This window comes from Staurois parvus, unplaced genomic scaffold (genome assembly GCF_062004578.1).
Source record: "Staurois parvus isolate SC_StPar_1 unplaced genomic scaffold, SC_StPar_1.0 ptg000070l, whole genome shotgun sequence".
NCBI classification, from domain to species: Eukaryota; Metazoa; Chordata; class Amphibia; order Anura; family Ranidae; genus Staurois; species Staurois parvus.
In genome coordinates, this window is record NW_028317866.1 from 273,254 (window position 1) to 299,494 (window position 26,241).

A 26,241-nucleotide genomic window follows, 5' to 3' on the forward strand; every position below is an offset into this window, starting at 1 on the left:
TCTCCGCACTAGTAAGTTATATCTTGGTTCCTTAAGGAAATCTGTCATTGCAGAAGTCAAGTTAGTGAAATTTAATAAAAAAAAAGGGTCCACATTTATTAAGGAAACTTCATATCAGTGTTAACAGAACACTCTCGGAAGGTGCAGGATGCCTTCACTTACAGTGTGATTGACAGACTTTTTAAAAGTAATATCACCAGGCGGCCATATTAGCGGTTGCCAAAAACTACAATGATGTGACCCTTAAAGCACCAGCAAGTTTTAATGCTGGAGCCATGTGCATCAGAACTCCTAGTTCATTTAAAGATGAACTCCAAGATCAAACTGGAAAGCACTCCAACTACAGCAATTATGTAAACAAATTGGGACAGCTACAAAATGCCAATACTTTGGACAGGACAGAACTCCTAACAATCCAAATAAAAATCACTGATTAAAAAAGTGTTTACCGATTTGGAAACTTCACACTTTCTGGCTTGGCTCTTAACAACTGCAATCTCATAAACTGGAAACATAAATGGCTTTTTTGAAGTGTAAATCCCAGTAGAACTTCAGATTTTGGTGTAGCACAGAACATTTTCAAGGGTTATAAAAACATGTGATTAGAGGTTACACCTCTTGCAAAGTGCAAACAAAACTTTATTATAGATCTAAAATGCCAAAATCATGAGCAGGGAATAATAATAAAAAAACAAACAAAAAAAAACAAAAAAACACCATACAAACACACTGTGGTTAAACACAATAAAAAAAAAATCAACAATGGATGGCTTATATTTTAAATACAAACAGTCTTCTGGGTACTCTTGCCCTCTAGATTCCTTCAAAAGCAGGTATACACATCACTAGATTATATATTGATAGGTTTTGAAGTTGGTCATGAAACACTGGTGCAAAAATGGGTCACGTTATAATGCCACAAGTGTGATTTATATCCTTTTCCTACACGGTTATTAGCATGCCCTTTGCAAACCAAGTTCCAAAAAAACCCTGCCGTTTCACTCCACATCCCTTCAAAAAACATTCCTCAAAAAAATTATATGGTGCTTCATTACAGAGAATACACAGAAGACTGCAACTCTGTACAAAGATCCTAGTTGTGTTTTTAAAAGCAGCATGTCGTGCCATTACAAAAAAGAAAAAACACACATATGAACAAACTAGTCTGATATAATCCAGCTTAATAAAGTGACCTTCATGTTTAAAAAAGGAACATTGCAGAATTTCTTGGCCCAGATACATATTTTAATACCAGTCTCTGCTCCAAAAACTTCACTTCCAGCTAACTTGTCCCATACAACAGGTACAAGTCCTTCCAATATGCTAATCTGACACTGACCTATGATACAGTTAAGTCAGAAAATCAGAGTTGGGAGAAGGAGTTGGGATGGCAGCACAAGAAAATTGGTCAAGAGGCAACTTGCAGTTGCTGCATGATATAAATTAGCTGGTATCTGGGGATTTGAACAGAAAGGCAGGGAAACCATTTACATTAAAACAACCCCCCCCCCCCCCCCATGGGTGAAAAAAGGATCCATGGTGTGAAGCCTTGGTCCATGGATCATCTCTATAGTAAGGTCTGCAAGCATGACAATGCAAGATAGGCATGCCATTAGTGTTTTCTACACAAAGTGATTTTGAACAAAACAGTTGCCAACTGTAGCTCAGGCATCAATGATACCTTCACACAGGAAGACATAACATTGCAAAGTTGCTTGCTTGAATAGGTCCTCTTAATAAAGGCCGCCATTCTTTTGCTATCTCCTTAAAATGCTAGTTGCTTAGCTGTCAGAACAGTGAACTAAATTTCCACTTGTTGCTTTAGTTTACAGCCTTGTTGAATAGCAGTAAATCTATTGATGTAAAGGTTGTCCACAAGAGATGCTTGATGAAAACCACTCAGACCCATTTCACAATGACAACCAGCTATCGGCACAAGATTGTTAGACAACAATCAGAAGGGAGGGGTGGGGTGTAATGGACGTGTCAATATATAATAATGGACCTTGTTTGTAGATGTGTTTTTCTGCAATTGTTTGGCAATGTGACCAGTACCTACCATTAGCAAGCAGAAGGACCCATTTTTGTTAGATCTTTTTGCAAATTAATGCATGCATATTTCTACGACTCCTATCATTCATGACAAGATGAATATGGCTGAGGGGAGTATTATGTTGAACATTACTTATCACACTCAAATATTTTGAATACTATGGTATGACTGTTTGATCCTTTCATGAAACCCACTGATCGTAATCAACTCCTTTCCTACCAGAGCTTTCATCCCGCTATTTGTTTTAAGACCTATTTTCTGCAATCAAACATCCCAGGTGGACAGAATAGTTGGCATGTGTGTTTTTTTTGTCTCCTTGTTGCTAATTAGAAAAGGTGTAAAAAATGTGAGAATAGGGGATATCCACATGTACTTTCAGAACTAGAAATTAGAAGGGATAAATCTAGGAAAGCTGAGCATCTACTCGGTTTGTCTGCCAGTATCACACCTTTTTATTTCAAAGTAAATTTATGATAAAACAATGCAATTAGAGTTCTATAAAAATACAGGCATTTCATAGGAAAGACCTTGGACTATTCGACTGGGGCAGACTGTCCCAGTCAAAACACAACCCATTACATTCCTTGGCACTCATAAGAATGGTTCTTATCTTTGCCTGACCTATTCTGAATGCCCAGGTATGGATAACAGACCCATTTTGACTTATGTAGGCTCCATACAGCTTTCTCTCACTTTTTGATGTACCATATTCATAGCATATTGGATGGAATGCCCATGTAGCTTAAAATATATGTTGGCGTAAGCACAAAAAAGGTGAGAGCTAGAACCTTGCAGCATTCAATCCAAGATGTGCTAAGAGCTGCCTATGTGATTCCAGAGAACAATTGATCATATTCAAACCCCATAGGAGGTAGGGATTGCATACAGTTCCTAAAAAAAGGAATAGATTTTTGGATACATACTCTGTACACTTGGACCCAGAAAAATAGGATTAGATTTTGTATTAATTGAGTGGTTACTATAATAACCTTAATTGTTTTTTTTAGTTTGACTTCTGATCATGATATGTGGTTTGTTGATACTTCTCTCTCTATGCATCCTTTATCTTTAAGAGGGTCATGTGTTGTCTAGATGTTATAATGCTTACGGCCTTGTTTCCTGCCTGATCCCTATATGTATACTGCGCTCTTCATTTTTAATTGGCTTGATAAAGATCATGGATTGCTCAAAATTGTCACTTTGCTACAATGTGTGTTGAAGATCTATAAAAAAAATAAATAATTCTACTGCAACCCATCATTTGTACTTCTAAATCAATCTGTAGCTCGCACATTCTTTTACGTGGAAATTAGGCAACATGACAAGCCTGTGAATCCATTAAAATGGAAGTACTATCCAATTAAACACACATATGTGCATATTTAAAAGCTTCTGGAAATCCTGTTCATACATGTAATTTTTAAACCATAACTTAAGACTGAATGCGTCAGAAACAAAAAAAAAAATATAAGGAACAACCATAAACATTAACAGACTTCAGGCTAAGAAAAGACTCTGGTTACAGAAAGCTGACAAAGTCTTTGGAAACATTCTGTGTGACAAAGACATGTACTCCTAGCACAAGCCCTCACATTAGCAGTGCAAAAATGAGAAATCCTTCAGCAAGGCCTAATGCCTGCACTCCTCGTCTAACAGTTTAAACTAGAGTCTTGTAACTGTGACCAAATCTTAATCATTTCTTGAGGCTTCCTGGGATGGACTAAAATTAGGTTAGAATAGGAGCAAATGTTATTCCTATGTTTCTCCTCTATATCAAATGTCTTGAACCCTTTGTGTTTCTCTGGAGCTAACCCAAGTTTTGCAAGGCACATTCCAGTATATACATCATCTATAGGATAAAGAAGGACCCTAGATGTTGCATTGTATAGTCTTAACGCCAGACTGCCAGAATAGAGGAAGCCTCCACCACCAGCATATGGAGGGTAGGAGCCTTCATAAAGGCTCTCAGGAATGTAGTACTTCAGTTTCTTGTCCCTATGAGGTCCAGCATCTTTGATCACATCCCCGATAAATAAATCTTTGGCTTTTTCTGCCGATAACGTCTTCAAGTAATCCAGGATCTGATGGGTATTTACAAAAACGTCATCATCTCCTTTAAAAATGAACTGGACATCTGCGCAGGAATGGCTTACCCACTTCAGAAAGAGAACTTCTTTAAGAGTCAAGTTAAAGAAAGTATCCCTATAGTTCCAAAGGAGGATATCATTGTACAGATCACTTTCATATTTAATCAGATTTGAAAGATCTGGGTGATTGTCCTCAGTTGGAGTCTGTCCAAGAAGGAACACCCTTACAACAGTCATGTTGTTTATTTTTATCTCTTTCCCCCAAGATTCCCGTATGGCTTGTCTTCTATCAAACTGTGGTGTTAGAGACTTTATGGCCAGTAGCAAAAAGGGCTTATCTTTACACTTATCCGGCTGGTCCAAAACCAGGGAATAATTCTTACATCTTAAATAAAGAAGGAAATCCTTAAATCTGTCTGGCAAGCTGGCAAAGTCTTTTACTTCAGAAGGTATATTTGTGTCCATTTCACAGGAGTTCAGCAGACTTGCATTGAAAGCCACCATTTCTTCCACTGTAACATTGTTGAGCAGGTTGAGTATTGGATTGTGCAATCTGTCCAACTTTTGTTGCTCCCTATTCCAATATGCATTGCTTGCTTTGTATTTCTTCCAGAATTTGCTACGTGGCACGAGAACTTGTCCTTTTCCATTTTTGTCTTGGTTGTCGCTCTTTGAAACTTCAACAATGACATAGATGAAGAAATTTACCATCATTAAGATCCCCACCAATTTTAATCTTCTCCTTCCAACACTCATTTCTCATACCTGCCAAGAAAGGGAAAAAAAAAAAGTTAATAAAAAAAGGAGGGGGTTTGGTGGTTTCTATTTACAGACAGATTAAAATCTACAAACGCATGGGTTGTGAGATGCAAGCAATAGATAGATATCTAAATATAGATTAAATATACTATATATTAAAATAGGAGTATGGGCTTTGAATAAAAAAAAAAAGCCACACACATTTATACTCAACCTAGGCGGATGCAGCATTCATCTGATACTGCATCTGTTCTCTGCCAGTTCAGCAGTGAGAACTGAACAATTAAACACTGATGATAGCTCAGTTCTCCCCTCTGCTCTGAGCGGAGATTTGGGATGTTCAGTCTTGGGCTCTCTGCTCTGCCCCTCCAGGGCTCACTGGAGCGCTGGGCTGAGGATGTGGAAGAGGCTGGCTCAGGCTCTCAGCGGATCGCCGAGAGGCTGAACCAGGTGTCAATAAAAGCTTCTGGGTGGTTCCTGACCATATGGTCAGGATCTTTTCAGAGCCAAGACCAGGTCTGTGACCTCAGACAGGGGGCTTTAGCCCACTTTCGGTAGAGAACGGGTCACAGGAGTGCAGAACTGAACTGTGAGCCATAGGCAAAGTATAGACAAAATTGCTTTAGCTATTCACCTCCTTTACATATTACAGGTCTCACATCAAAGTCTATTGCAGGTCCAAAGCCAAACATTTCAGGTCACCAGTAACAACTAGATTGCAATGATGTAATCAGTGAATGAGAGGAATACATTTGAGTGTGATGGGTTAAAATGACAAGAGTACACCATCCCTACAATATATAAATGCAGCTATGTATTAGTAAAAGAAGTACCGTTGAATAGAGGGGAAATTCTGCAAACCAACTGTCGTTTTGCAACAACTACATTTGTAATACAGCAACTAGACAGCGAGTCAATGCTTACAGGAAGAAACAGAATACTTTAATTTGTAACCAATAATTAGCTACTGAAAGCCAAAACTGACACAATGATTGAAAGCACACAATTGTGCTACTCTTATAACAGGTAGTCCAAAAAAAAAAAAAAAAAAGAAGCCAACAGTCACTCCTTGGGGATCATTTTAACGTCAAGAAACGCTTTCCTTCAGAAACAAATGAAAGGCTTAGGACACCTCCTGTGTACAAGGGATTTGGTTCAATAACGATTAATGGACAGTTGTCCTATATATCTGCCATGGTCACCGAGGTTCAGAGAGTAAGATACATGGGTTAGGCTGGATACTTTGGTACAATTTCTAGGTCGTTACCATTATGGGACCCCTGTCTGATTTCTACCTCAGTGATCCAAGATATTATGGCTTTCAGAGCAGATGTAGAGGTTTTTGGAAACACAATCATTTCCCTGTCAGCATTGTTACTAGCATAAAACACTGCTGAGCATCCATTGTGGTGTTGGATCCTACAGGAAGTTGCATGGCCTGCTATGGTTTTATGGTAGTTTCTCCACTGGAGAGCAATGAATGCACTCTAATGTTAAACAACAACTTCATGAATAGTGAAGATGTCCATTTAATAGGCTCCATGTACACTGCAGCTGATAAACTCACATTTAGGAGCCTTTCTGCGGTTTTCTCAGCAGCCCCTGAACTCTCCCTAATGTTTTCCTATGTGTCCATGTACACTATATCTTTTACAGGCAGTTGAGCTTACAGTCGTTTTTTTGAACGCACCAAACTTGTGTTCAGGAATAGATCTTCAAACGGCTGACCTCGTTTATAAGCGTTTTGAAATTTTATTTTAACTTTTCCATTTCCAGATGCTGTCCAGAGCCTTTTTTCATCATGAAAAAGGCTTGAAAAGCGTTTTCCCGGCACTCAAATGGACCTGGTACACCATACTTTGAGGTTTCCCATGAAAGAAAATATATGTTAGACACTGCTGCAATAATTTCTGCCCAGAAAAGAGCTGGAACACATCCCAGCACCACAAAAAAAAAAAAAACACAAAAAAATCAAAAAACAAAAAAACACCACCACGAGCTTCTGCTCCATATCTCTCAAAATAAAATGTCTGATAGTTAATTTTTGTGCATACTGAACAATTTAGAAGGTCTCCTGAGGTTATCTTTAAATAAAGATTCTAAAAACGCAAACGTTCATAAACGCAGTATGCAAACGCACTCAGTTTTCCAGCAGTCAGTTTCCATCGTTCAGAAGTGTCCTGTGTACATGGGGCCATAAAACTATTCCACCTTCTCCACAACTGCAGCCCATCTAGAACAGTACGAAGCTTCTTCCCTGATCCAGTGATCTGTCATCTAACAAGCTCCTGGATGGCTCCTCTTCATATTCCACATGTGCATCACTGCCCCATTTATTTTTTTGATTGTCTTCTTGCTCACAGATTTCCTGCATTACCTATACAACTTAAATTCCTCAAGCACACCCCCTTCACTACCTTTCCAGTACGTTACCTGTCCATGCACAGAACAAATCATTGCCTACAGAGGTCTTCTGCACACTTGGGCGACAAAACACTGCTTTTAATGGGCATTTAACTTCTGTCTGCCTTTCATCTCCCCTACTTGTTAAAGCATTTCTAAACCCACAACAGTAAAATCAGTCTGTATATGCAGCAAAGCATGCTTGTTATACTCACTGTGGATCCTAAGGGGTTAATACTCTGCATTGTGTAAAAAGGGTTTTTGATCCTGTCTTCTCTGCGCCTCCCCTTCTTCCAGTGTTCCCCTCTTATCTCCTGACAAATATTGTATGAAAATACTCAGCACATGCTCAGTTTGGTGTGTATTGCTAGAGAGGATTTTTTTTTCCCCTCGAGTGTGCATGTGATTAGCACAGGGCCAATCAATACTGTCCAGACAGAAGATAGGGGTTCTACATCCTCCTAGAGCAGAAAGAAAACTCCTCCTACAAACCAACATGTGCTCTGCTGAACACTGACAGAAGTCACAGGACTGCTCTAACTGCTGATGAAAAAAAGATATTTAGCAGTTTATATTTACTAAAATAAGTGCATTTCTGTGTACTGTGGAAGGACAGATATAGTAAATGCAGGGTTGTGTTTAGTAATACTTTAACCTATGGGGTCGATTTACTAAAATTGGAGAGTGCAAAATCTGGTGCAGCCCGGCATAGAAACCAACTTGTTCAAGTGAGTTTTGTAAAAAAGTAAAAAAAAAAAATAAATAAATGTTGAATCGCCAGTTTTAATAAATCAACCCCTATGTCAGGGGTGTCCAACCTGTGGCCCTCGGTGCCCTCTGGTATGGCCCTTCACCTCAAACTGCATACAGGCGTTTTAGTGCACTACACCTGCAAGATATAATAGAAATAGAAATCTATGGCAAAGTGCAGCTAACCTGAGGTGCACTGCGCTGCACTTGCGGTACGAGTAAACCTCAGTGCATCAGTGTGAAAGCAGCTTTAATGGGGGCTCAGGACAGCAAGTTCTCATTTACATTTGGTAAAACCCCATAGTCGAGACGTGTTTTTACCTCACACCCCCAACCACTGGTGTAGCGTCAAGGGTGGCAATGGTGACCCTGCCCCATGCTCCACAGGACTTGTGCAGACTCCCTGTCACATTCTGTTTTATACTTGCACAGGAAGGGAGGCATATACAGGATCCTCTCCTCTCCATTTTCCTCCTGCATCCTTCTCTCCCGATCACTGGCATTTAGTGGCAACATGAGAAAAACACACACACACACACGTACGTTCAGGGGAGGAGCAGAAAAAATGCCGACATGCCTGAACACTAGGTGTGTTTAGCACTTTAGCGTTCCTTCATTCCAATTAATAGTTATTCTGGCCAATGGAATGAATGCCTAAAATGCACTTAGATGAATTTGCAAATCGCAGCTTCAGGCGCATTTTGTTCTTGCTGCTTTTCTCCTCCCAGAATTAAAGGTGTTCAGAAGAGCTGGGCCAAAGCCCAGTGTTCATGAGGCCCAAGTACACCACCTCATCCAAAATGGTCCTGGCACCCACAGAAGCAGACTCACCAAATCTGCTGGGGGGAAGAGAACCAGCGATCATGTGACCATTGATGGGTCTCTAATGAGAGTGCACATGGAGAGCACTCAGCACAGAAATATTGGCTGCCCAGTGATGCATGTGTATAGAGTGTGGGCTTTAAAGCATACCCTTTTGCCGCTGCACATGTGTTACGTGGGCATCAATAAGTTAAAATGGCTAAAAACACAGTCCTCAACAAAAATCAGGTATTATAAATACAGTAGATATAAAAAAAGTCTACACACCCCTGGTAAAATGTCAGGTTTCTGTAACGTAACAGAACTTTTTCCACCTTTAAATGTGACATAAAACTGTACAGCTCAACTGAAAAACATAAGTAAACATAAAAAACTAAAATAATGTGGTTGCATAAATGTGCACACCCTCTTGTAGCTGTGGATGTAGCTGTGTTTAGAATTAAGCACTCACATCAAAATCATGTTAAATAGGAGTCAGTACACACCTGCCATCATTTAAAGTGCCTCTGATTAACCCCACATAAAGTTCAGCTGTTCTAGTAGGTCTTTCCTGACATTTTCTTAGTCGCATCCTACAGCAAAAGCCATGGTCAGCAGAGGGCTTCCAAAGAATCAGAGGGATCTCATTGTTAAAAAGGTATCAGTCAGGAGAAAGGTACAAAAGAATTTCCAAGGCATTAGATATAACATGGAACACAGTGAAGACAGTCAACATCAAGTGGAGAAACTATGGCGCAACAGTGACATTACCAAGAACTGGACGTCCCAAAATTGATGAAAAGACGAGAGGAAAACTGGTCTGAAAGGCTGCCAAGAGGCCTACAGCAACATTAAAAGGAGCTGCAGGAATATCTGGCAAGTACTGGCTGTGTGATACATGTGACAACAATCTCCTGTATTCTTCATATGTCTGGGATATGGCATAGAGTGGCAAGATGGAAGCCTTTTCTTACGAAGAAAAGCATCCAAGCCCTGCTAAATTTTGTAAAAACACATCTCAAGTCAACCAAAAGCATGTGGGAAAATGTGTTATGGTCTGATGAAACCAAGGTTGAACTTTTTTGCCATAATTCCAAAAGATATATTTGGAGCAAAAACAACACTGCACATCACCAAAAGAACACCATACCCACAGTGAAGCATGGTGGTGGCAGCATCATGCTTTGGGGCTTGGTATTCTTCAGCTGAAACTGAGGCCTTAGTCAATGTAGAGAGAATTATGAACAGTTCCAAATACCAGCCAATATTGGCACAAACCTTCAGGCTTCTGTTAGAAAGCTGAACATGAAGAGGAACTTAATCTTTCAGCATAACAACGACCCAAAGCATACATCTAACTCAAAGGAATGGCTTCACTAGAAGATGATTCAAGTTTTGGAAAGGCTCAGCCAGAGCCCAGACCTAAATCCAATCAAAAATCTGTGGGGTGATCTGAAGAGGGCTGTGCACAGGCGATGCCCTCGCAATCTGACAGATTTGGAGTGTTTTTGCAAGGAAGAGTGGGCAAATATTGCCAAGTCAAGATGTGCCATGCTGATAGACTCATACTCAAGAAGACTGAGTGCTGGAATCAAATCAAAAGGTGCTTCAACAAAATATTAGTTTAAGGGTGTGCACACTTATGCAACTATATTTTAGTTTATTTTTACTTCCCTCCACCTAAAAGATTTCAGTTTGTTGTTCAACTGAGTTGTACAGTTTATAGGTTACATAAAAAGGTGGAAAAAGTTCTGAAAGGATTTATCTTGGTCTCATTTTTCCATCACAAAAACCTGACATTTTACCAGGGGTGTGTAGACTTTTTATATCCACTGTAAATAAAGAGAAAAAAAATGGGGTTGGCTGTACAATTCACCAAGCTACCACTAAAGGCCATAATCAGCTTCAAATCAGTTAGAGGACCAAGCCTTGCCAGGCACAGTGTGAAACACGCAAAGAATTCATGACATCAGTACAAGAGATGTTTGTACTCATCCAGAACAAAGCAAGAAAGAGCCAGCACAATGTCATGAAAACAATTCAAGGAGCAATCTCTTCTATACGAGACACATTACATACATGGACATACAACTGGGCAAATGGCAATTCAAACTAGGCACGTGTATTTAGATTCATGGACAAGGAAAACAATTCTAAACAAAACCACATATTGAACTCTCCAGCTGCATTCAAAAGGTGCTCTTAAGAGCCAGTTCACACATGTGAACTGGATGCGTTTTGAACTGCATCCAATTCGCATAACTTGCGAAAGAACATTACTTTGTATAGTGCCTGTTCACATATGTCTGGTGCAGCCGAAGTGCAGATTCAGTGCAAAATGTAAAAAAAAAAAAAAGTCCTGCCAGTATTCTAAGCAGTGCGGTCAGAATCAGGTGCGAATTCAGGCTCATTGACCTCTATGGGAACTCTTCTGAATCGCATATATCTTTCAGTTGTGTCCTGATGTAAATCTGTCCTTTAGGGCCAGTTCACATCCAAAATGCACAGAAAGTAGGTTGTATGGTTGTCAATGTCATAGTTCACATCAATGCAGTGCATTCCGGTTGCGGAAAAAAGTAGAACAGGCTGCACTTTTCCTGCACAGAACGTGGCAAAACAAAACAAAAAAAAACGCACAAGAAACACATTGGAACATACATGTCCCTATTTAGGGCCGGTTCACACCATAGAAATGCAGTCTGGATGCATGCCGGATGTGCTTCTGCATGTGCGATGGACACTTTCCAGTGCATTTTGGTTATTTATTCCCTTCTTTCTTCAACTTTAATAAGTTCTGGTACATTTTACTGCATTCCAGTATAGTTCAGTGCAGGAAAAAAAAAAAATGCAGCATGTTCTACTTTTTTTCTCTGGAACTGACTGCACTGGTGTGAACTATGCCACTGAAAACCATGTAACCTATCAATATGTTTTTGATGCAGAAAAAACAAAACAAAAAGCAAAACAAAGAAAAAACAACTGCACTGGTCTGCATGTGGCTCTTACAGTGAAGAAAGGTGGGGAAATGAACTGGAATGCATGAAAAATGCGCATGCTAAAATGCATTCAGAATGCATCTGGACTGCGTTTCTATGGTTTGAACCGGCCCTCAGAAGGTTAGATCTTTTTTGTTAATTTTATGTATTTCTATAGCGCTGACAATTTATGCAGATCTTTCCACACTGCACAAATTCACATCCCTGCCCTCAAGGAGTTTACAATCAATGGCCTCTTTCCCAATCACATACAAATACTATACTTAACTGTCAATTTAGAGAGGAGCCAATTACCCTACCTGCATGCCTTTGAAGTACGGGAGGAAACAAATGACCTGGAGGAAACCAGGCAAGTACAGTATGTAACTAGCAATTAGAGGTTGCCTTTGCTAACCCCTTCTTCTCTGTGTTTCTCTTATGATCAGTTCCTTTATAAAAGGAATCCTGTTGCTACAAAAATTTAGTAGCAGCTATTGCCCATAAAATAAATACATAAAAAGAAGAGTAAGCTCCTGGTTTGTAGCACATTATTTGCAATTGTCAGACTAAGAGCAATTACACAGAGAAGTCAGGGTCCCAGTGCCAGTACACAGACAGACAGACAGAGAAGTCAGGGTCCCAGTGCCAGTACACAGACAGACAGAGAAGTCAGGGTCCCAGTGCCAGTACGCAGACAGACAGAGAAGTCAGGGTCCCAGTGCCAGTACGCAGACAGACAGAGAAGTCAGGGTCCCAGTGCCAGTACACAGACAGACAGAGAAGTCAGGGTCCCAGTGCCAGTACACAGACAGACAGAGAAGTCAGGGTCCCAGTGCCAGTACACAGACAGACAGAGAAGTCAGGGTCCCAGTGCCAGTACACAGACAGACAGAGAAGTCAGGGTCCCAGTGCCAGTACACAGACAGACAGAGAAGTCAGGGTCCCAGTGCCAGTACACAGACAGACAGAGAAGTCAGGGTCCCAGTGCCAGTACACAGACAGACAGAGAAGTCAGGGTCCCAGTGCCAGTACACAGACAGACAGAGAAGTCAGGGTCCCAGTGCCAGTACACAGACAGACAGAGAAGTCAGGGTCCCAGTGCCAGTACACAGACAGACAGAGAAGTCAGGGTTCCAGTGCCAGTACACAGACAGAGAAGTCAGGGTTCCAGTGCCAGTACACAGACAGAGAAGTCAGGGTTCCAGTGCCAGTACACAGACAGAGAAGTCAGGGTTCCAGTGCCAGTACACAGACAGAGAAGTCAGGGTTCCAGTGCTATTTTTCCAAAACAGTGACACAAGAAGTTGCAAAGAATAAGGCTGACAACACCTGAGCTTACACCCTCAAAAATCAAGGTGGCAATAGCAGCAACCGTATTTTTTTCTGAAAGGTTTCACTTCACAAAGAAGCACTCTGCAATGTGTCCTCATCCTGCTGACTATCCTCTTGTATTTTTAATTTACCGTAGATATAATCTGTACATTATGAACGACAGGCAGCTCGATCATTACACAGCTCGATCATTACACAACCCAGATATTTTGGTCCAGGGTGGCTGTCAGCTCTCGATTGCAGCAGTGATACCAACCTATGTCAAGCCATGACACATGGGAACATTTCAAGGAATTTGTGACTCATAGCAACATACAGCAAAATGTTAATGCCCATCTAAACCCAGAGAACAAAAATTGATGGTACTGCAGTTTATTGGTTCTTCGATGTGGTGGCTGCAATATATAATTTTTTTTTTTGTAAACCCCCCCCTTTATTTTATCTGGGTAATCCTGCCATTAACACACGTGCAGTGTGCTCAGGTGACAACTGTATTGCACAGCATTGGCACTAGAGTTGCCACCTCATCCCTCTAAAACCAAAAGCATATTACACAGGTTCTGTGGCTGATTAAGGTGGTAATTAAAATCACTTCCTGCCTTATCTGCATTAAAGTTAGCCTCCGAACCTGTATCATTAATACGTGTTCAGTTTTAAAAGGGATGAGGTGGCAACCCTATTTGTTGCCCTAGGAAAGGTTGGGACTACACTGCACCTCCCCTCCCTTCTCTCCACCTCATCCAATCAGAGAACACTTTGCATTCATTCAGAAAATGTAAATTATTCACTGAAAAGGGGACTGTGGGGATTGGCAGATCTCCTGTGTTCAGAATGCAGCAGGGAGAAAAACACTACAGTGGAGATCACTGGAGCAGCAAGTCGGCTTCAGTAATTTCTAGCTCCAAACTATGTATAAAATATCCATACCTGGAATTAAATCTTTAATTGCTCCCTGTAATTTAAAAAAAAAAAAAAAAAAAAAAAAAAAAAAAAAAAAAACACATGCAACCGGGAGATCCACCTGCAGCGATTAACTGGTACAGGTCACATGCACTTTCTTATAAACATGACACACGTTACAGTCCTTCATCTCCGGAGTTTCTAGCATGGAACAGAACATCCACTTGGGTGAAAGCATGTACAAAAGTGAAGTGTGCAGAAAAATTAATCTAAACCCTGTTTTGTCACTGCTGCTCGTGTGCCTTCCTCATTCTCATCTAGGCGAGGAAGCAAGAAGCGTTGGGGCTGCAGCACAAAAAAAAAAAAAAAAAAAAAAAAAAAAAAAAGTAGTATTAGACATTTCCGAAAATGATGAGGTTTTGCCATTGTGTAAATTTAATAGGTGATGGCCTACTTCAATGTAACCCTGTAACTTGCCTGTGCTTTCCAAAGCAACAGAGTCACTTTTTCCCTCCCCAGCAGGTAAATACTCATTCCCCTCCACACCATCATAGTTCTATTCAGTTTACCTCAAGGAAGATCAGTCTAAAATGAGGAGGGGAGGGGGGGTAAATGCGTGGATCACAGCAGTTAATCAACGTTAGTGCGACACTTGGCATGGTCCACACAAGCTCCAGGGCAAACCCAAAACTATCAAGGATGCACTGGCTCAAGCCGACAAGATGGCAACCAAGGCAGCTGCATCTGCCAGCATGACACTTCCCGGCTGCAGGCACCCGAGATATCCTCCATCACAGGATTATTTCAAGAACTCACCCCAGCTATACTTATTGAACAGTTGGAGATTGAGTGTACCGGGAGAGGAAAAAAAACGAACAAAAAAGGGATACATCTATGGCAGGTCTCGACAAATCCCAGGCGGCTGGTCACCATGGCAACTAGAAGTTGCGTACTGGCGCCTGGATTCACACACACTGCCTCCCTTTGACTTCAATGCAAAAAAAAAAAAAAAAAAAAAAAGGCTCCCATTGGCTTCCAATGCAAAAACTCCTATCAATAGCAATCCTATGTGAACACTTATCTCTGCGTGCCACTCTACTTTATCACCTGCAAGTTTGGGACGCAAAGCTACAAACTCGCACAGGACCCTTTTCGTAATGGCAATCAAAACGCAATGTGTGAGGATCACATCTGTGTGAACCACCTTAATAGGAACAGATCTAGTCTGTCATGTGAATCGGAGTTTGAAAACGGATCCAGAATCGCATGTGTGTGAACCAGGGCGACTCCATGCACACCTGCACATTTGAGATCAGAGTAGAAAATCATTGTGATCGCAACACACGGCCATTATTTTCAATGCTACCTAAATTGTGGTATGGTTTTGCTGTGATCGTCGTGCGGCAAATCACATCGTGTGAAGCCGAAAGTTGCCTTGCCCCAGGGGCTGACAACCAAACGCTAAGCAAAAAAAACCCCAAACACACACACTTTAGGTACCACTGTATGTCATCAATGAAGGGATAATATTGGTGCATCAAGAGAATCAGACCAGATCAAAAAGCCAACACCACCCTAATCCAATATTTCATTCTAATATTGTTGCAGAGAGACATGATGCCTTTTAGGCTCCATGCACACTAGGAACTGAGGCAAATAAAAAAAATAAAAAAAAAGGGGGAAAAACAAAAAAAAAAAACACACCACCTAGAAAAAAAAAAAAAACACTGTACAAGTTGATATAAAGTAATATGAGTGGTTTTCCCTTGTGTTCCAGCGTTTAACTGGTTAAGGAGAGGGCCAGCAAGCTGGCCACCACATCCTTAGCAACTGATGACTTATCAGCTTTCAGCAGGAATCCCTGCTGATAGCTGAATGTACACAAGAATTGCTGGCAATGAAAAATTTTAAAAAGAACAGAATGCCCACCAATCCACATTTTTTTTTCTCTTTTGCGGGGGTTCCCACAAAATCCATACCAAACCCTTATCCAAGCATGCAGCCTGGCAGGCCAGGAGAGGACGAGCAAGCCCCCCCCCCCCATATCCTCCTGAACCATGCCAGGCATCCATGACATCACAAGGGAACGGGGGTCACCTGACATCACTGTGTGGCCCTGTCCCTTAATTTAGCTCGTCCAGACCCTCCCATCTTTTCTGGCCTGCCAGGCTGCAAGCTTGGATAAAAGGGTCTGGTATGGATTTGGCGGGGACCCCTACACCATAAAAAAAAAAAAAAAAAAAAAAAAAAGTTGTGGGGTCCCACACAAATAGATTGAGGGGAACTCCACATCAACATTGTTTTAATGTTGATGTGGAGTTCCCCTCAATTTATTTGGGTGGGACCCCACAACTTTTTTTTTTTTTTTTTTAATTTTGGCATGGGGTTCTCCTTAAAATCAATAACAGACAGGAAGAGACCCCTATGCTGTTTTTTGGTCTCAAATTTCAATTGCCAGCTATTCTCTTGTTTACATTCAGCTATCAGCAGGGAAGCCCACTGACAGTTGAGAACTCAACCATTGCCAGCCCACTGCTTAATGACCAGCTATTCACTGGTTGTTAAAAAAGGAAGCTGGCAGCCAACACTAAGAAAATAAATAAAAAAAAAAAAAAAAAAAAAAAAAACCACAACACACCACAAACAAAAATGCTGGAAAGCAGCTCTTCGTGTTCAGCGTTTTTCTGCCGAAGAAGAAAGGAGAAAAAGAAAAAAGGGAGGGAAGAGAAAGAAGAAGCTGAAAAAAAAAAAAAAAAAAAAAAAACACTTCTAGCCTACAATAGTGTGCACGGACACATAGGATAACACGGTTTGCTTCTAGGAGCAGAAAAAAAAAACCCCCACACAAAAACCCCTCAAATAGTGGCTAGGAACTTGAACATAAGCTAGTGTGCATGGAGCCTTAATGCCTCTGAATAACTCCAATGATGTAATACCGCGACTAGAATTTTCCAGGATTTCCAAATGCAGAGCTCACTACATAGCCAACGATGGCATCACAATCTTTCTAGAAATCAAAGTTATTTTTCATTGAGGGAGAAAAAAAACCATCAGTAAAAGGAAGACAATTTTACAATGGTTTTGTGGGAGAAGGTGGGGAAAACCCATTTCCACAGGGCCGGCTGCATGCACACCTTTGCAATGCAGTACAGTTCGCCCCACAGCTTTATAAGGCAGCTCAAATCACCAAAGTTACTCCTGCACTTTTTTTTGGCAGTGAGCAAAGTACATTTTTGTAATGACATGTTTGTTGAGCAACTCTTATCCATGTTTGGAGTGTCAATATAGAAAAACGGCATTGAAAGCACAATGCGTGTTTTGGCCCGCTTTTCTCCGTTTTCCGGAAACACGGGCAAACAAAAAATAAAAAAACCCACACATTTCTGGATGCATTCCCAGAACACAAAGTGTGAATGCAGCTGAAAGGTTCTCTACTGCAAAAACCTCATAGTATCCATGCAAATATACGTAAGATGCACAAGTCAGTTGGACTTGTATTTTATAGAATTACACAAACCATTAGGACTTATGGACAGAGCGGAACAGTGTTCAAAATTCTGTATATAGCCCTACAGAACAGACAGTACACAGTCCACATGTGATCTTCTGCTTCACTGCAACAAGGAAATTTTATTTAGAGAAAGGAGTATACCATAGATCAGCAATGGGCAAACTACGGCCCGGCGGACCTTTTAATCCGGCCCGGCGGACCTTTTAATCCGGCCCGCAGAGCTAGGCTACTCTCACAGTCCGCCCTGAAGACCGGTGTAGCATGAAAATCTGTCTCCTATGAGGATCTGTCCGCCTCGACGTATCTGCGCATGTGCCGGAGATCGCTGATCGGCTGCTAATGCCTGAAACTGGCACATGCGCAGATACGTCGAGGGGGACAGATCCTCATAGGAGACAGATTTTCATACTACACCGGAACGGCGCGGGACACGGCGAGAGGAACGCGTGGAGCAAAGGTAAGTGAATTGACACAGGGGGGACTTGGGGACTTAATATGGGGGATGAATTAATATGGGGAATGAATTACTATATGGGGGATGAATTACTATGCTTACTATGGGGGAATATTACTATACTTACTATGGATGACACATACACATCATTCATCTACTCTTGGTCCGGCCCCCGGGTCCAATATATGAACCCATTGCGGCCCTCAAGTCAAAAAGTTTGCCCACCCCTGCCATAGATGCAGCTACAAACGTATAAACACTGCCATCTACTGCTTGAATACATCTCTACTCAATGCTAATGTAGTAGTTGCACAAAACACATGAACACTGTATTCCAACAAATAGATATTAAATCTGCAGGAGAACAAAAGTAAAAAAAAACTTTCCATGATAAATTAAATCAAGTAAAAGAAGCATGCACAGGCTATGTAATGAGAGGCCGTTTGACAGGGCTCTTTACAAAGCAAGTGGTTTGCAAATCACTGAATTTGAAAAATCGGTTATGGTCATTTTAACTACAAGCTAGCAGCTTGAAAAGCCAAGTTTATTTTGTTTGTTTAGGTTTCCAAGAGAACCTGGATAAAAACAAAATGGCACATAAAGAGGACCTCTACAGCTTATTGGCACATGTGTGTGTGCAGGACACCCAATTTAGCGAAGTGCTTGCCCTTGCTCTTCAGGTATTTCTACCAATTTTTAAAATATAAAATTACATTTTTCTTATCACACTCTAGAGTTTAGCTGTAACAAGCAATTTAGGTTTGTATGAAATTATTAGGTACACTTTGTGAAAGAAAGCCAGCCATTGTATTGTTCTTTGAAAAAGTATATACCAAAATGGCAGAGGGAACACAACAGCCAAAATTGTCCCTTAACAGAAATAAAAACCAGTTTGTCTAGCGAAACAAGAAATGCCAACAAATCACGTTGATCAATACAAAAAACAAATGAACACGCTGTAAACTCTACAGCAATTTTGGTCTTTCTAGTTTAAAAAAAAGCACATTAAAGTTCTGAGATTCCCTTTAAATAAAATACCCTAAAAACATTCTGTAACCTCCTTCATTTTTAGCCAACATTTAGCCCTACAGTAGTTCTGGTCTTTCTAGTATTAAAAGGGCAACATCTAATAATCTCCATGATCTTCCCTCTAGATAAATATCTAAAGACACGAGGGTGGTATAGCACAGAACATTAACAAATTTGGCTTATGGGGGAAGAAAAAAAAAAAAAAGCCATGGTGTGAAATTTTTAGTTTAGCAAAAATCCATGCCAACAGCAAAACCTCTCCATCAAAACATACTTCTAAATAAATTGCAGGTTTACATGACTTTAATAAAACATTGAACCCTGTCTGTCAAATGGACAAGATAAGTGTTGGAGCATACCACTCAGAACAACGCCCACACATTTCTACTGCAGGGCATTATGCTGGGCACCCTTACTGGCCAATAGAAATGTGTGGGAATTTGGAATGGGCAAGCTTCAGCCCGTTAAGAAATCATTAAAGTTTTGACTTTCAGAACATCTTGAGAATGGGATGTTATATGAAGGTTTGGGAGATGCCTGCACTTTACCTGCAACAGTTTATAGCCTTCCTTTTATCAAAGGGTAGGGCTTCATCAACTCCTACCTTCATGACCTAGCCAATTTGGACCTGTCCTGAAAATCTAGGAATTGCCGTCAAGGTGTACACGTATGAGGAACAGGAGCCAAAAGGCAGATCACAGTTTATAAATTTACAAAGCTCTAAAAAGAGAAACATCAAGAAACAGTGAACTACAAGGGGGCTGGTGGGCATCCTCATAGATCATTGAGAACTACAAGTCATCAACCACAAAGGCTGTTGGTACTTGTAGTCTATTCATTCATAGAACTGTGAATGAAGGATGCAGCCATGAGGGCGGAGCCCCACATTTTGTAAATTGTGACATCGGGTGCAGGGAGAAGATACAGATGGATGAAATCTGGGGAGGAGAGCTGCAAGAGTGGGAACATATTACATGTTCCACCCTAAAACAAAAAAACAAAAACAAAACAAAAAACACTACAGGTGGAACATTAAACATGTTCCCGAAGGTGAAATTATCCTCTACAGTCAAAACAAAAAAGAAGAAAGCACATAAAAAAGCCCCTCAAGAGCACCCATGGACCCCCCGCTCCCCCACTACATATGCATACACCAACATCATCATGAAGGTGCACGCCTTTTTAAAAAGCATGCATTTCATCTAGAAGTATCATGGGGGGGTGCATGTCTATCCTATGACTTTGTAAAAGTCAGAATTTGCCCAGCAAATTTATGGAAGAACAAGGACCCCTAGTACGAGGGAACTGTAGGTCCATCTCCTACTAGGTTTGGAACATTTATCATCTATGGGAACACCTTATGGGCAATCAGAATCATGTTGTGTAAGTGACGGCGTACTGCCACGGTCTATGTTGGTGATGCAGAAACCAATCACGGCTGGTCATGTTGCCAAATGAATTTAACATTGGACTGCATATTTCCTTTGTGCTTGTGTGGGTTTCCTCCGAGTATCCCACACGCCAAAGACATGCTGGTAGGTTAACCAACTCCCATCTAAATTGGTCATGGTATGTGTGTGCAAGTGAGATACACATTTTAGATTGTATATTCACATCAGCCCGTTTTCAAGTTACTTACAAAGTGCTTTAAGTTGGAAGAACTATATGAATACTTGTAATAAACAAACATGTCGCAGTGGAAATTTGGAGTTTAGAATGGCCAATCATCATCTACCTTAGCAGAAATAATGTAACGAGTAGGTCATGTCACCGACTGCCAAAGCAGGAACTACTCAAGCAAGGCTTTTAAATCACTTCTGCTACCATTTATAAGTCTAAAGAATCAGATTGGTTATGGGACACTGTGCTGGCAATAGCTGTGCTCTTAAGAGAACTTAAACCTAAATGAAAACACAACCAACAATAAAGTTTCCTATAAATATAAAAATTACAATAACTATAAATTCTGTTTTTAGTCTTTATGGTTCCTGGGTCTGGGAAAAGACGATAACATTCAAGTGAGCAGTCCTATGACTCCAACCCTAAGAGTACTGTACCTATTGAATAAGGAAGTCCAAAGAACATATTGAAACATGAGCTATATCTACCCATTACAACTCTTATCTGTAGTGTTTGCTAGAGGTTAAGGCATGTTCTACAGATGGGGGTTTCCATGGCTTTACTGCAGGAGCCAGTATGTGTTGGTGTCTCTCTGTTAATCCAGCCATACACCAACTGAAACTTAGCCTGTTCAGCTGACCGGCTGAATTTTGATCAGTGGATGGCTGCCTCTGCTTGAGAAAAGCAGATCAAGAAATATCTTCCAGTATGTCCCTTCAACAGTTGAACAGCAGCTGCAGCCACTGATCAATGCACTTTGACAGCACCTCTCGCTGCCATCAGAATACAATGTCCCGACGCCCGGGGGGTGGGGGGGGGGGGGGGGGGATCTTCCAGCTACCACGTTTGAGTGGATAGGAGTCGTTTAGTTTAAATAAACAGTGTATGGTCAGCTTTAGGCTAGGAGAACACTAGCCCATACTGTGAAAAAGGCGTTCCCTTAGCCCTCCAGACTTAGCGATTTGTTTCCCTCATTCACCCTGAGATTCCAGGTGGGACATGTGTCCTTATTCACCCTATAGTGTCCCCTTAATCCTCAGAGACCAGACAGGTGTGTCATCTTCACCACCAGAGCCAAGAAATTTGTGTCCCTTTCATTCCCAGTGTCCAGACAGATGTGTCCGAGTACTTGGGATGCGTTTCCCCCTTGATCCGCTTAAAATGTGCCTACCCTCCCCTTTCCTTCACCAACCAACACGCCTGATCTAGCGTCTCCTCGCTTACCACTAAACACCCATGTCTGCCCCTTCTCACAACCCCCTGCTCTTACCGCTATGCCTGCAATTGCCTTGATCCAACCACCCCGACTTTGCCCATTTCAGAATGGCCACACTTGTGTTAGAACCCTTAAAAGTTTCTAAAAAAACATGCTTTGTACCTTGCCTGCTTCCAGACTCTCAAGCAAACCAAGCCCAATGCATTTCAATAAATGAAAAAGAAAGACAGGAGTAGAGCCCTGTCAGTGTCATGCAAGTTCTCCTCTTATGGTGTGCTCTTTTATTTATGACTGGTGAAATGAAGCAGCCGAGAGTAAACAATGCAGTTTTCAAAAGAGAAGTAGTCACTCTCCGATATCCAGTTCCCTCTCCGATATCTACGGCAAGTTATGAAGTCTTTTTGTAGGACAGTGCAGTGAGCAAAAACCATTCATAAACGCACAGCGAGCCAGTAGCAGAAAATGAGCTATGTCACATGAAATGAGCACAAATAGGTCACATCCCTGCCACAAACTTGCGATTGGACAATGAGGCCCATGCACACCTGAGCATTTTGTAGCTCGAAGCTCCAGAACGCTTGAGAAAAAAACAAAACAAAAAAACTCAATTCTTCTCTATAGAGATGGTTCACATCTCCACTCAAGTCACCTTAAAGTAGAACTATAGGCAAAACTTTTTTCCCGCCCATTATGGATAGAGTAAGGGAGGGTTATAACTCCTGTCGGATTTGTTTTCACCATCTGTGTCACATCTTGGAGATTTCCCTTCACTTCCTGTCCCATAGCCAAACAAGAAGTGGGAAGAAATCCCTGCAAATGAAGGGAATTACTTGGGGGAACCCCCAGGTCATTAGAACCAGTGTTCCCATTGAAAGATTCCCCTTCTTACTTTTCTGGGGACAACCCAAAATTTGGGATTTATTTTACTTTCACTTTCTACAATAATGGTAAACAGGGCAAATAGAAAGGATGAATCTCCCTAACGGGGGGCACAGACTGCCATTAGAACTGACAGGTGTTCTAATCCTTCTCCACTCCATCCAAAACTTAAAAAATAAAAGTTTTGCCTTTAGTTAAAAAAAACAGTTTTGGAGCTACTTTTGGAGCTGGATTCAGGCACATTGATGTATTTTTGAAGCTTTTTTTCCCTCCATAAGAAAATGCCCTGAAATGTGTGATTCACTCATTTTGTGAGCATCACATCATTTGGCAGGTGTTTGAATGTTTTTCTACTCAAATACAATAATTTAAAAAAAAAATAAACAAAATGAATAAATAAATATGAAAATAAAATAGCAATCATAATCAAATAAAATATGTAACCTATAAATTAAAGTGGTTGTAAACCTCAGACATATGAACAAAGCATAGCCCTCTATAGTGTGTACTTGTCTCAATCCAGAGCGGCAAGTGTCATTTCTCTCTGCTGCTTCGTTCCTCTGGAAAACTTGTCAGACGTGATTCAAGCTGATAGACACAGGTATAAAAAAAAAAAAAAAAAAAAAAAAAAAAGGGTGACGGGGAGACACCTCCTACAGATTGACAGCCTCAGCTCTGTTCCTCAGTGAAGGGGTGTGTCCCTTCCCTCCAATCAGATCTCTGCCCCTGCTTTTCAGCGCTAGGAGATCCTGTGTAGTGTGTGGATTTTGAATGGATGTACAGCACAGATGGCTGCAGATAAACAGGTACAAATTATGTAGGGGGTTCGGTTTCATCTCTGTGTACCACCTGAGGCCAGTCACTTCACTGGGTATATGTAAGGGTTTACAACCCGTTTAACAAACTCCTAACCCTAACAAAAGAAACAAATTAAGTAAATATTATCCAATGTTTTTTATTCATATCTAAATTTTAGTAAATAGTAAAACACACAATACAATTAACCCCTAACCCCAAAAAATAAATAAAATAGAGTAAAGCTGATGAAAAAGCTTGAGGGAAAAAAAAAAAAAAAAAAAGTGAAACTCAGGTATGAACACAGACGGAATGATAAGCATTACAACTAGGTCCCTTCCCTACCTCAGACTTGGGATTGAACTATGAAGAGAGGCACATAGGTAGGTCCCCTCCCTGCCCCAAGCCTGTGACTGGACAACGAAGGAGCTGCAACAAACTGCCTTCTGCACCAGTTACCATTTTCCTTGTCAGCACATCTGTATGCAGGACACCCAATCCAGCCAAAGTGCTGCTCTCCCCTCTTCCAATCTAAGTACTGCACAGGTGATTAAAGTAAGCTGAAATAAAGTCACTCAAGTAAACGATTGCATTTGAGACCTGGTTCACAACGCTGCAACTTCAGGTGTGACGCGATTTACAAAACTGTACCTGAAGTCACATCTAATGTACTTTTATGTCAATACATGAAATAGGTGCAATTTCAAGCAGAACGATTTGAAAAATAGTTCCTGCATTACTTTTTTTCACCACTTCAGTGCAATTTAACTCTCAGACTAAGGTAAATGGCACTGAAAATCGCACGTCTTGTCTATATCAGCGCTACTTTGAAGTCGCGCTGTAGCCTCCCTGGCGGTATTCCTCAGTGTAGCTCGGGGTAAAGTTTCAGTACCACAAGCGGTAACCCCGAGCTACACTCGGGCTTACCATGCGGTGTTGCTCCGCGATCCCTCGATCACTTACCTTGTCCTGCACTCCCGCGATGTCCCTCCTGCAGTGTCCCCGGCAATGTAATCCGGCGGATGCCGGCATCTGTCATCTGGGTTCCGTCCCGTGAGTGTTGGGACGTACGGGGACGGAACGGCGGGAAATTTGAAAATGACACAAAATGACATTCACTAAAATCACATAGTAAAACATTACTGTATCAAACCATTTCACATACATTTTGTCCCGAGTGCTTATTGAATTAAATTTATTATATTATTTTTTATGAATATTTATTAAATGATAATTTCGTGTTTCAAGTTTTATCCTACCCGGGATGTTTACTAGACTCTTGTTCGGACAGATTTCAGTGAGTTATTCCTAAAACGTACAGGCCTACAAATATAAAAACGCCAACATTTCCATGCAAAATAATGGTACCGCTTTCAGTGCCAAAAATCTGAAATAGTCATACCGCCAGGGAGGTTAAATGGGAACAAATCGTACCACTTTGATACCACATTTTGGTGTGAACCAGGGCCACAACATTTAAGAAATACATTATAACTGCCTATAACATACCACACAAAATTTCCACATCTCAGAATGTCAGCGTACATTGCCACATCCCAATATTATAAGACCAAAGAAGAAAAACAGAGGGGTAATACCCTCAATGTGGAAGGAATGTTAAAGGCATCGTACTAATACACATCGTGGCTAGATTAAAAAAAAAAAAAAAAAGGGTGGAACACGCCATAACCACCGTATAAAACTCATACATTTTACTTCAGACGTAAACCTTCATAAAACCATGCAAAATCATGACTGATGTATCCCATTGATAAATGTCAATGTATTTGGCAATTCAGAGCCGCTTCATCAGACTTCACGGGACTAGTCAAAAAAAAAAAATGTTCATAATAGTAAGATTTCCATTCACATTTTACAAAATTAGATAATTTTAACTAACAGCTTACCACAAAGTTAATAAATGGCCTAATTGCCACGAATTCTTGAGAGGGCACTACATGCGTGGTTAAAGAGCCCCCCCCCCACCCCCACCAAATGGCATTCAAGGAGGGCTTTCCAGATACTGAGTCAAAAATAGGGGGAAGTAGAGGAGAATCGCCGCCAGCTGCGTGACCAGCACTGCAACAAAAGATGGATGAAATAATGAATCCCTACTAACTCTACCTACAAAAATATTATATAAAAATGATCAAAACCCATATCCCCGGTGTACTAAACCAATTGTATGTGCTTAAAAAGTGCTTACCCCCATTGTATAATAAGGAGGCAAGAACCACCATCCACATCCATGTAACACTAAAGAATGCCTTAACCCTCCAAGCCTACCATGCTATTTATTTATGGTAGGCTGGGAGGGTTAGGGCATTCTTGTGTTGTTACAGGGATGTGAAAGCTGGTTCTTGCCTTACTATACAACTGGGTAAGAGCTTTTTAAGCAGACATTTGTAAAATGTTGTTTGTTTATGGGAATGATATTACGATTATATAGTTTTTGAACAGTTCCGTGAAGTCTCTGCTTAAGCATCTGTGAACTGCCAAATACATCGTCATTAAATGGGATACAATAGCAGACAGCATGGTTTTATGAAGGTTTGTGTCCAAATTAAAACGTATGAGTTTTATTCTGTGGTTATGGAGCATTCCTCTTCATGTGAGCCAACATTGTTGTATTATCTAGCCACGATATGTATTAGAACAATGCCGTTAACGTCCTTTC

The 26,241-nt window shown here is 40.9% G+C and overlaps 1 protein-coding gene across 1 annotated transcript in view; it reads right to left on the reverse strand.

The window, feature by feature from the left end:
• Positions 1-618: 618 nt before the first annotated feature.
• The window catches only part of B3GNT2 (UDP-GlcNAc:betaGal beta-1,3-N-acetylglucosaminyltransferase 2), a 51,958-nt gene continuing 26,335 nt past the window's right edge, over positions 619-26,241 (reverse strand). Inside the window, exon 2 of the mRNA XM_089669177.1 lies at positions 619-4,905. Within this exon, the coding sequence (XP_089525303.1) occupies positions 3,703-4,896 (1,194 nt within the window). The 5' untranslated portion in view covers positions 4,897-4,905 and the 3' untranslated portion in view covers positions 619-3,702. The remainder of the gene's footprint in view (positions 4,906-26,241) is intronic.